The sequence below is a fragment of the Saccoglossus kowalevskii genome, chromosome 8, assembly GCF_978046115.1.
Source record: "Saccoglossus kowalevskii chromosome 8, keSacKowa6.1, whole genome shotgun sequence".
In the NCBI taxonomy this organism is placed as follows: Eukaryota; Metazoa; Hemichordata; class Enteropneusta; family Harrimaniidae; genus Saccoglossus; species Saccoglossus kowalevskii.
In genome coordinates, this window is record NC_140648.1 from 3,235,812 (window position 1) to 3,248,653 (window position 12,842).

At 34.5% G+C, this 12,842-nt stretch overlaps 1 protein-coding gene across 1 annotated transcript in view; it reads left to right on the forward strand.

The window, feature by feature from the left end:
* The first annotated feature begins 2,140 nt into the window (after positions 1 to 2,140).
* The window catches only part of LOC102801357 (BAI1-associated protein 3-like), a 185,491-nt gene continuing 174,789 nt past the window's right edge, over positions 2,141 to 12,842 (forward strand). The window contains exon 1 of the mRNA XM_085502869.1: positions 2,141 to 2,313. Within this exon, the coding sequence (XP_085358995.1) occupies positions 2,198 to 2,313 (116 nt within the window). The 5' untranslated portion in view covers positions 2,141 to 2,197. The remainder of the gene's footprint in view (positions 2,314 to 12,842) is intronic.

Below are 12,842 nucleotides of genomic sequence, written 5' to 3' on the forward strand. Positions count from 1 at the left end.
CCACGCGCGTTGGAAATAAATAGAACGCGTTGCGATGAGAAATCTCACCTGCTGCATCTTTCACTCACACAAACGCACACACATGCTATTTCCGTATATTGAATACGTTGGTAACGGAAGGGACAAGTTTAAATCATCTTTGTATTAACACAACTTGAAAGCAACAGTCTCACATTGAATATATGTTTATAAATTATCAAACTAAATATTCAATGAAGCGGACTGCGACGGTTAAGACGAAAATACAAGGCTAAGACGAAAAACATGATGTGACAGTACAATTAAGCTCGTCTACTACACGCCCGGGGACTACGTTCGACTTCCCAATACAAAACATGTTTACTATCAGCAATAATTTCTAGTACTGGCTTCATTTGATAATTGCGTTGACATCAGACATATAACTGTACATGATTTTTTGAACAATGTCTCCGAATTTCCGAAAGAATATTCAAATAAGTTGGGATGAATATGAATTGAATGTCCATCTTTTAAAAAATCAGCTAAACAGTTCACCACCACGATTATGGTGAATTTGCGAGTTACTAGTATCAACGAAGACGAGCGGACGTCTCCGGTCATGAGCTGGCTGGTTCGAATTTATCCACTTTTAAAGAGATGAATATTGCGTTCGAGTTGAGTTACTAGTAATTACAAGCCTGATTTACATTCTTCTTGTGGTGTTTTTCGTCAATGTATTAAATATAAATGCGTTGGGAAATAGCATAATTATATTGCGTCAGTGAAAGAGGCTGGTGAGACTGTATCATAACCGTTCTATTTACTACCAACGCGCGTGGTCGGCGCCTCTGATTGCGTTTATTTTGTATTTTTATTTTCAAAATGTATCACTGGCTGCGTTTTTGTTGTTACGTCTCGCAACTGAACGTCCAAGCTGACCTTGTTTTGGCTGTAATTAATAAAACATCTTGGATGACGGAAAAATAGTAAATACCACGCCTCCTAAATAAGCTTCCCCGCACCAGCTTTTCAGGTTAATGCTAGGTGTCAGGTGAAGCATCGTTTCATTTCCGATGAGCTATGAATACAAGTGAAACAGTAGTCTACAAAGGAAATTCTGGAAAAGCCATATCATATACCAAATTGAGTGAAAAGATACCCGTATCTTAATGTGGAGCATGGAGGTAAAAAGTTATCTTTTTACCTCCATGTGTGGAGTAAGATTCTTCGGTGTGATGACAGGATACAGAGGCGACAACAGCTTGTTGACAGTTGAACAGCCATATTGAAACACTAATGCGTCTCGTTGGTGTTGCACACTCCTAGCATCCTCTTCATATCGCCTTCACATGATTTGTTTTTATCAATCGATGTTGTAGGCGTTGTGACTGAAAAGTTGAGCTTGGTAGTAAAAACGATTCACATTTGATTCGTTATTCCACTGTTTTTTCTTCTTCTTTCATCCTTGATAGTTTCGAGGATATCGCATTTGGTTATATCACAGTTCGTGGATAAATAGAGCCGAAATAGCACTGAACTTCGAGATTCAACGTCAACGTCAACGTTGGCTTACATTTTGACAATAGCGCCCTCGTTGGACTCTTCTGTCTACTAGTACATATGCAAAAATAATATATATATATTCTTAAATATTGCACAATATTGCATCATAAGATGAGTAAAAACCCAAGGTAAGTTTATGCGTGAGTGGGTGTTATCTACAATTCTTTGGATAAACACACGCACAAACAATGGTTAAGCGTATCATAAAATAATTTGATGTTATCACCCCGCTGAGTTCGCAAGCTTTTAGAACCTCCTAGGCAAACGGAATAGCATTTGTAATAAAGCAACTAGACTGTCAACAACAAATAATGTCAGCTTCACGGAATAAAATTCCATTTCGCACAAATCAAATGCTAGCTCACACACCCTGCTCTTCCCACGTGGTCTAAAACAGGGAACACACGGGGGTGAACACCTATACACAATGTCCCTGTACCAGAGTAATAGTAATAAATAGAAATAAATAAAACTTTACATTGGAATTAAGTTGAAAGAAATTAAGTAGTATTTAGCAACACATCCGACTTGGGTGCTGCACAAGGTGTAAAATTTGAACTTCATAATTTTGGCGCTTTTTTCTGTAGTGACGCCCCCTGTCTATGATTTCGTCGAACGCGTTGCAAACCCGATTGCCATGCAGACGATATTATGTTAGCTGCCAGTTAGGACGATGGCAGGGAGAGATGTAGGTACGTTGCGGCGCATGCCAAGTAGAACTTTGAGTATCGAAAGACACCCATTGGAGAGAGAGGAACGTCTCTTAACGAAGGAACTTAGTAACGAGAGGTAAGAGCGAATTTTATTTTTTCACAGCGCGGCAGCAAATGTGCTCGCCATCGAGACAAGTCATCTGTTGCAGTATCGCCTGTCGGGTCAGTATGATGAATGAAACTGTCACGGTTTTTATATGTTCACGAAGTTACGAGTTCACAAACGTGTAGCCTATTCTGAATTATTACGCAATATTGACCCCGTGTCTGCACAGTTTCACATAACAGTTAGAAATATGCCTTATTTGGTCGCCTTGCCTGCGAATGGTTGTCTTCTGAATGGCTTTATAAATAATAAACTGATAATAATATCAACAGGCTGCTTTTGTTCGCTAAAATGTTCTAATTTCCTCGAAAAATCAAATTTGAAAGTGAAAGTGAATTAACATTAATCATAGTCAACACGTCGACATTTCCCGTTACTTTCTGTTCAAAATAAAACGTTTTCGGGAGGCCACGTCGTGTCACACACTTTCAAAAATAATTGTCTTTATATAACTTGTATGTAAACAAGACGTACATTGTGTTAGTTCGTTATTGTGAACTCCAGGTTGTCAAGGGCAAGTCTATTATTTTGAAGTAAGCATTGTTGATCTTTACGGTTATTTCTCTGGATGTTACTTGAAACTGCTAGTGATGTACCGATTCAATATCTTTGTAAGTTGCTCCAGGCGTTTTCATTGTCGGTGGGTTTATCTTGCTCCAAATACTGATGTTGGTCGTCATTAATCATTTCCATTTTTTTTTCAAAAGTTTGAATTGACTTGACTCAAAGAGATTCCAAAAAAAGAGAAAACGTAGGAATCAGCAAAGTTCAAATTGTTTTAATTTTGTTTCACCTGAATCAAAGCGTTTATTTTTATGTTTGTAGAGGTTTTGTCTTTCTTATAAATTTGAGTTGTTGATTTCTGTTGAGTTCTCTGATTTCTGAATACAATCAAATAACTGTAAATACATGTATTTACATTGTGCTGTGAATGAAAAAGCAACCCAACCAGCAGTATTGCAATATAGTTCACTGTTTTACTATAACAAAGTACCAATATTGATATTATTTGAACTATCAATATTGCAATTTTGTTTGCAAAACATTGAGCTATATTACAATACTGCTGGTTGGATTGCCTTTTCGTTCACAATAATAAACATAAAAATATCACATAAATTTTAAAAGGATAAAATAGAGCTTTTTCAAATTTTCTGAAAGTTGAATTATTGCAAATGAGAATGATAGAAGTATGCAACTTTTGCACAGGTGAAACAGCCATTGTGCAAGACAAGCATGAGATTCTTGGTTGATATTACATGTAAAACATGGGCTGGAAGCCTTATGTTGTAATGTGTGGCCTCTGTAGCTTGTGGATGAAGCCCTATACAACTGTAACAAGTAGGGGATTTGTGTTTTACATTGCTCTTTTTCACCACTGATGATTATTTGAATTTTTTTCTTTCATAATAAGGAGTTCGTCATTTGAAATCAGAGGAGTTAGGATTTTTGGGTTTTATTCAACCAAATATTTTATTCAAAAGTTACTATTTTTTTTTACTAACAGTTTTCCTATTACATTATAGTCCCGGATGTTTCAATTTTTTCTATTTACTCCTCTAAATCCTGACCCCTAAAATTGACTGAAACCCCTGTTGATACCTCAAAATTACGATAGTCTAAATTGTGTGGAGAAATGCTGACACATGTATGAAAATACTTTGATGTCATAAAAACATTTTTTTTATTTTTCCCAATAATTGAACATGTAATGCTGGTATTTATGTTGGATTTGTTTCACTGTAATTGAATAGTGGTTTATTTATGGAATACTAAGTTGATTGGTCAATATCAATTTCAGATATGATTTGAATTCAGTTGTCATTCCATACTGTCAACAGTGTTTTCACAAATCAACAGTGATAGCCTAACAGTGTGTATCATTATTTCAATTCAATAATTACATGACTTGAATTCATTTGAAAAGAATCATGTTTTACCATCAAATCTGTTAAAACGTATGCACTGCAGCCATTATTTTTAGCTTTCATTTTAGAAATGGAATAGCTGATTCTCTTATGTTATGAACTGTATGTTTACTGCAGCTGACTAAATAGTGTCCAAGTTCTAAAAATATTTTTGGCTTTATTTAGAACCATAAATTCAAGATCAAAGCACCTACCGGTATATAAACTTGATAAGTGAAAGATATAATCTTGCTCATTCTCATGTATTTTCTTTGTTGTTTTTGTACCAAAAAAACATTACAGGTCTTGATAACACAAGATTTACCGTATACAAACTTGCACTGCAACAGGAAACACAAAGACGTTACGATATTCTTAGGATACCGATTTCATTGAACGTGTACGTAGCATTGTCACCTGCATACAATGCTGTGTTTACGGGGACACATAACAATGAGAAAACGATATGAGGTGAATAATTTCTGCGTAACAGACGTCTTACATGGTCATTTTTAAATGAATCTTACTAATCAATACTACGGGAGTCTCGCCACGCTTCCACAAACTTGTCCTGTCATTGTCCTTCGACAATGTCGACACATTCGCAGGACTGTCACCCCCATGGATCGAATGGTATTGTTCTATTGTTAAACGCTAACCAAAATTAGTAAACAACATGGCGAACTCGACTCGCCGGAATGCCCGGGCGTCGATCATAAAAAGTGTGGATAGCTGCTCGAATTCGCCACTCTGGTTAAAATTTTGAGCATAAACGAATATTATACAGTACAAGGATTGCTGCCGCTGCCCCGCGCGTTAGGTATTCTCCCCTGTTCGCTTCCGCACGTGCCCGGACACTCCCTCGCGTGTCCGCGCGTTAAGTAGTAGAACCCCATGCAATATGCGATATCTCGCAGTGAACATGAAGTAAACATATAAAGTAAAAGTCTTTTATTCATCAGTCTCTGATACAGTTCAATCATATATTTTTTTCCTAATCGATTCTGAGAATTCTGCTCCTTGTTTTGTTTTTAAGCATGAAGTAAAGTATAACTGACTAGGGATTGTATTTCCCGATAACAGACAATTTCCCTCCCCGATTGATTAAATTCCCTGAAGTACAAGTCACTTGAATAGTAATCAGCTGACAATGTCCCTTATCAGTCTAGATAATAATTTTGAACTCGTATATACAAGCCAATGTTAAGAATGTTTGGTGTTATTGTCATTATAAATGTGTACTTTAGACATTGTAGAAGATTAATTATGCTTCCATGGCTTGCTTTTATTTCATCTACATCATAATTCACTTGCAAAATCTAGATTAAAGCTATATCATCATACTTTTTATCCCCCTGTACATAATGCTGGCGGGATATCTGTCATCTGTCTGTCCATTTGTTGTCATAAACCTTGGTGTGCGTGATGGTCATACTGTTCTGGTTGAACTAAGATGTGAATTGCATACTGATTGGCATTCAGTGCACACAATACTCGCATTGCAGCTCACATTTTTTTCTTCACTGTCTTACAACTGCAGGTAGCGTAGCATCATGTCTCAATGGCATCGTATCATTGTCAATGGCTTCATATCACTTCAAAATAGAATGGGGGATCCGCTGTTTAATGTTGTCAATTGTTAGCATATCTAGCATATGTCTCTGCGGGAGTACTCCTATTGCGTGTGAACCTACTGTTGTAATACAGCTAATGTTTCTCTGCGGTTTTTTTTTTTTTATTTTCAAGCAATTTACCTTATTTTTTAGCATAGACCTTAGAATGGGTACAATGCTTTTAGTCATATATTAGTGATAACTTTAGCTAAACATCAAACCAAGTGATAGAGTACATCTCAAAATACTTTAGTTGGCAGTTACTAACTTGGCTAATTTGTGTCAGCACAATGGAGCACTTTGCTATTTGGCTAGTGGGTAGCTTTAACAGAAATAAAATCTGTTTTCGCATAACCTTCAACTGTACAATCAGCAATTTATTTGTCCATTTATTATTAAGTGGTGACTATGGCGACATACCCATGGTCTTGTTCTGTATGGGTGAGTGTATGTGTTTGATTATCACATTATTGAGTTGATTTCCCAAGAGAGGATACATTACATGTGCATATTGGAGACCCACAAAATTGCAGTCCCTGACATGGTTTTGACAGTTGACAGTTGTATGGGATTTTGTATAGCTCAAAGGACCTTGTAAAATTAATGTGTGTAAAATCTAGTGTGAAACAAAATACATGACAAGACTACTGATAATCTTATTCGCCTATCCTAGGATAGTGGAACATCTATTTGTCATGCTGCTTCTGTGTCTAGCTGACATGATGTCATATCCTTTTGGGATTATCATATCATCTGTCTGTTGTGGACTAGCATCTTTTTTTTCAAAGGCTCTCATAAAATAAAACTTACCGTTTTACCGATCTAATTATTTTTCATCTGACATTTTGAACAATGAAGTGACTTTCTATAATCAGTAAATTGAGAAAGCAATGTTGAATCAAAAAAAGAAACTCATGTTTCATCAGTTGTTGTGCCTCGCTGCGATCATCATATTATCAGCTGGATTTCTAACATTAAATTGTTGAATGTAGTAGTATAATCCATGATGTGACAGGTGTTATGGTTGACTCGTATTCTGAAAATCATAACCTTGCTGTTTAATTATCTTTCTTTTAATTTTAATAAATTTTGTGCTAGATTGATTGTCTTTTGCCTTGATGGAATTTTGTAGAAATTTTATAATTTGAGAAAAGCAGCATTGGCTACCTAATTCTTGTTGTTTCCATGGAAACCTGCATGCTTCAAGCAACCCATCTCTTGTTATGGAAAGCACATCAAGTGATTGCTGAAAAAGAATGAATTAATGATAGAGGATAGAAGTGACAAAACTGCATTGCAGTAATTGATTTTACTTTCTCTGTAAAGTTTCTGTTATACAATTACAATAATATTGTAATACTGACAAATAAACTTTATACATATTCATAATTAAACTGCTTAATTTTCACTGCTAGGAATTACTGTGATTTTATGGCATTTATGAAGACAACATTTGACAAAGACAAAGACACTCCATGTCATATGACCCCTAAAAAATTTCCCTGCTACAAAATTTTGAAAGTGACTTATGAAAGTCGCGAAACTTTGTCCTTTGGGAAAATGATGCAGTTTACAGAATTACTTGAGATTAACCTGTGTTATTTTAACTGCTATATTAAAAGATGCAATATGGACGAAAATGTTTATTTTTTAATATGTTGATTGATAGTCGATACTGTAGACCAAGTTGAATTATAAGTTATCATGAACGTGTTTCCTTTTGTACACATAGTATTTGCTTTGTCGAAAAATTAAAATCACTAACATGCCTATGTAGTGATTGTTACTGTTTGTACCAAAATGACCAGTGCACATGCATGTTAGACAAACTCATTGCAACTATATTGCGCTATTTTGGACATTTTTAAAATTGTTCCCTCTGGGATTCACATATTGTAAACTGTTTTGGCAGTTATAATAAAATCTATACTTAAAAAACATCATTAAAATATTATTAATTTTTTTTATTTTCTCTCATAAATCGCTAAAAATTGCTGAGATATTAAAAATCTCTCATTTCGAGATAATCATGCAAGGAAAACTGTGGATTTAGTTGAATCTTTTTTGTGATCGAAATAAATCTGGAAGATTTGTTGCTTCAAAAGGGCAAATGTTATTGCAAATAACCATATATTCAGTCTGTAATATATTTTAGTAATTTTCTATAACCTGATATCAAAAAAAAACAATCAGTCAGTAGTAACACTATACAAGTTTCCTGTTGTCTAGTTTCTCGGTTACAGTCAGTAATAACTTCGATTTCTAGGAAATGGAATATGCATATAGTGGTTTCAGCATTCTTTTTGTGTGTGCATCAGATGTCTTTGAAAGATACTTATTATAAAATGTTTGTAAAATATACATTCTAATTTAGGAATTTGTATACTCTTGGTGCCCATATGTACATTCTGGGACAGTGATGGTAAAACATATATTTAACTTAAAAATTACAAAAACATAATCTTAAAATCAATACATGGGTGATTGATTCCCATTCCAATCATGAAATTGAAATGCAGCTACTCAAAACTATTTTAATGGTGACTGACAATTAACTGTTATATTATGTGTGATGGAAGTGGACATTTAACCCAAAGTTTCTTTCTTAAAAAGTGGAGTCCATGCAGGGCTCAAAATTAAAAAAAAATCCGGTTAGCAACCTTTTTTGAGATCTGGTAGTCCCATATGGTAATAACGGGTAGGTAGTCCATCAAGTTTTGTTGGTACCGATACTTACAGACAGACACTGAAAATCTTGTAGTGTCTTTTGTTTTGTTGTACCTGTGGGTTCATAGCTCTTCTTCTGTCAAGTTTTTAGATATCGTGATGGTATTTTATAGTCATTTCTGATACATTTGGTATCCTTAAATTTGTTAATTTTGCGTATTAGGAATTTATCAATACAGAAAAGCTATTATTCCTCCCATAGACTTGTGTAACACAAATGAACAACATCAAATAGTATAAAAATAGATAAAAGCACACTATTTTCTCATGTCACATCATCTAAACAATCATCAATAAATACTATCTTTATTAAACACTCACCAAAGCAAAAACCATGACAAAAGTGATCTATTTGATGTAGTTTTCCGAAGATTTAACAACAAGATTTGCTGTATGCTGGATCATTAAAATATGACTTATTTTGATAATGACACACCTCTGTCATGTATGTAAATCTGACGTGCTTCTAATAGAGCAGGAAACTGTTACCCACAAAGTAATCAGTATTAATCAGTTTGCAATTACGTTTTGATTGGCAGCTACTGGTTCACTTCCACATCAATGGGAATTCATTCTTCAATTCAGTAAAAGTTGAACACTTGTAACTGTCCTTTATCTGAAGTTTTTGATCAAAACTCTTATCAGACATCACGAACTGCAATATGAATGGTAATCACACTGATGTTATCTCTATTCCCACTAGCTTAAGTTAGATCACATTGGTCTGTGTGGACTAGTCAGAGTCATCCATTTAGGGATTATGAATTGAGATACAAACCACTATAGACTGCCTTGTATATTAAACTGACTACCGGTAATCTTTATATAAGGTTTATCAAATGTACATCTATAGTATTCCAAGTAAAAAGTATTCTACAGTTACAGTTACGTGGTATTCGCATGTATCTTTTTTTGCTAAAAAATTGTACAGAAAGCTATGAATCAATGATCAACCCTGGGACAACTTTCAAATTAACAAACCAGCCTTAGGAAAGCCTTTTATGATAAAATATTGTACAAAATTTTATCTTTACTACTGCATTGTTAGTGATCAAATTTGCTTGTCAGTTAGCTATTTTACTTTCAGACAAGTGTCCAGTGCCTGCTTTTAAAACTGAAATCCCACTACCTGATTTCTTCCCATCAGCTGCATTGTATGCGTCATGGAAGATACCATCATTTTGAGGTGTAAGCCACTGCACTGCATTTTGAAAATTGTTATAACAATGGTATAACGATTAGTAAACCATAATTGTGTTTTTGTTGCTAGTACAATTTTATTTTTAGATTTCTTCTTAAACTTTTGTAACCATTGCCAATCCCTCCGGGGAATGTGCAAGTGTTAATAAAAAATTACAAATTACAAATCACTACACATAGAATATTCTGAACACATATCGGTGTTAAGTTTTATTGTCAAGATAGGTAACACCCAAGGGTAACACCTCTCAACTGGACAGAGATGCTAGTCATTCTGAGAAAGAGATATCAGATATTATACCTATCACAAATTCCACATGTTATCAACGCACTGATTTATTGTGTTCCTACACAATCCTGTAGCACCACAGTACTGAGTGCTTGTCTGAAGGCAATATTTCTAACTGACTGAGAAATTTGCTTGCTAAGACGTAATGTTACGTGCGGTGGTAGTATATTCAAGTCTTGAGATTCATGTAGGGTATACAAACCATAAATACATTTATCTTTCTGCCTTCAAAATAGTCAGGTATTTCTTATTGCTTCACAATTTTAATTAGTTTGATGTTCAAGCAGCTTTGGCCTTGATATTGGGTGACCTTGAACCACCACAGTTCAGTTCCTATATCAGCTTTTAAGAATATTATCATTTTATTCACTGTGAAAAAGATCAATTAAAATTTCTGCTTAGGATTATTTCTTGGAGGAATTGTTTTTTATTGTGCTAGATTACTAGTCACTTACTAGATTTGTATTTGCATCTTAAACAATTTTTAGTTGAAAAGAATTTTGTTCTATGTATTTAACATGTTTCTTTCATATCTTGTCTTGGTAATGAATACTATAATGAGTTCTACTTAAAGGCCCAATTCACTTGCCCTGGGCAAGTGTGAATTGGAGGTGTGGCTATGCTAATGAGTGTTGTTAATCACTTGCATAGCCTATGACGCATCCTGTTTCAGGGGTCCAATATCAGGTAACTTTGATCAACAGTAGTTAATTATTCAAGATTAGTAGTGCTTTCCTTTCCCCGGTTCATGTTTTTGACTTTTATCCTACAAAATCTCAGCTCGTATACTATTTATTGTCATAAACACAGTCACTGCTGTGATATTCATAGTCGCATACATCCACTTTGGCACGACATAATCGACCTGTAAGTTTGAAAAAATGCATTTTTACCGGAACTTGGCTGGAGCTGTTTACTACAGCGTGACAAGCAAGGAAATAATCCCTATTGTTTAGCAGCGTATTTATAGTATACATGGGACTTTAACAAACATTTACAAGAGGGAGTGTAAACAAAAAAATTATCTATTGTATCCTGAGTTATTAAAAATACAACTTATTTTGACAATAGACACACTACCATTTACGTGAAAGCATTCGCATCCAACAAATACCATCAGTATTTTGGCGTAAGTATTTTTTGAACATTTTTCCTGGTGCCAAAGTTAGTGTTAAATTTATCAATATTCAGAAACTACATATTATCTGCTGCAACCACCTAGCAATCTGTTAATAACTGGCTTGACCTATCAGGTCAATGTAGATGAATGTACGTGTGCATGAAAAAAACCCATACAGCACTTATCGTTTTGCATCAAGCCTTTGTGTGCGACCCAAAATTTTGATATTTTGCCACTTATGAAGTATGAAGTATGAAGCAATAAATGTGTGTTTGTTTTTATTGAAATTTGATCATAATTTTCATTACTAACAAATTAAAACCAGTTTGTATTTTGATTAAATATTTTTTGGAAATAGCATACACTTATTGGGAGGGTGCGGAGCTATAAAATTATGGTACCATTTTTGACTCCCATGTGCGAAGCACAAAATGGGAGTCTTTGCAGTTAGTGTGTCTGTATGTGTGTATGTGTGTATGTGTGTGTGTGTATGTGTGTATGTGTGTCCGACTGTTCCACTGCTATCTCAAGAACCATACATCGGTTTTTGATGAAACTTGGTGCATAGATGCTCTGGGCCAATGCGCAGATTTGATTAGGTTTTGGTAAAAATCCATGCTCGTTAATTACCTAATTTGCATGATAATTAGCTAATTTTTAGCTGTTCTATGACTGTTCCACTGATATCTAAAGAACCACTCATTGGATTTTGATGAAACTTGGTACATAGATGCTCTGAACATATGCGCAGATTTGATTAATTTTTGGTAAAAATCCGTGCATATTAATTACCTAATTTGCATGATAATTAGCTATTTTTTAGTGGTTCCATGACTGTTCCACTGATATCTAAACAACCACTCATTGGATTTTGATGAAACTTGGTACATAGATGCTCTGAACTAATGCTAGGTTTTGATTAGTTTTTGGTAATAATCCGTGGATACTAATTACCTAATTTGCATAATGATTAGTCAATTTTCGGTTTTTCCACTGATATCTCAAGTACTAATCATCACATTTCAATGAAACTTGGTACATAGATGTCATACGACACTGCACAGACCTGATAGTTTTTATGGTAATATCAGTACATATTATTTACCTAATTTGCATAATTAATTAATTTTCAGCATTTGATATAAGTAGTTAGCATTACATTTCAATGAAACTTGGTACTTACATACTCAAGGACTATGCAGAGATTGATTGTTTTCGATAAATATTTGTGCATATTAATCACCTAATTTGCATAATTAGTTAATTTTCAGCTTTTCCACGGGTATCTCAAGTACTAATCATCGCATTTCAATGAAACTTGGTACATAGATCCTTTAGGACTATGCAGAGACCTGATTAGTTTTAGGGTAAATAATTGTGCATATTAATTACCTAATTTGCATAATTAATTTTCAGCTTTTCTACTGATATCTAAAGTACTAATCATCACATTTCAATGAATCTAGAATTATGCAGACCCAATTAGTTTCCGGTAAATATTTGTGCATATTAATCACCTAATTTGCATAATTAACCAACTTTCACACTGATATCTCAGGTACTATACATCACATATCAATGAATGTACATGGATGCTGTAGGACAATAGACAGACCTGAATAATTGTGGATTAAAATCTGTAC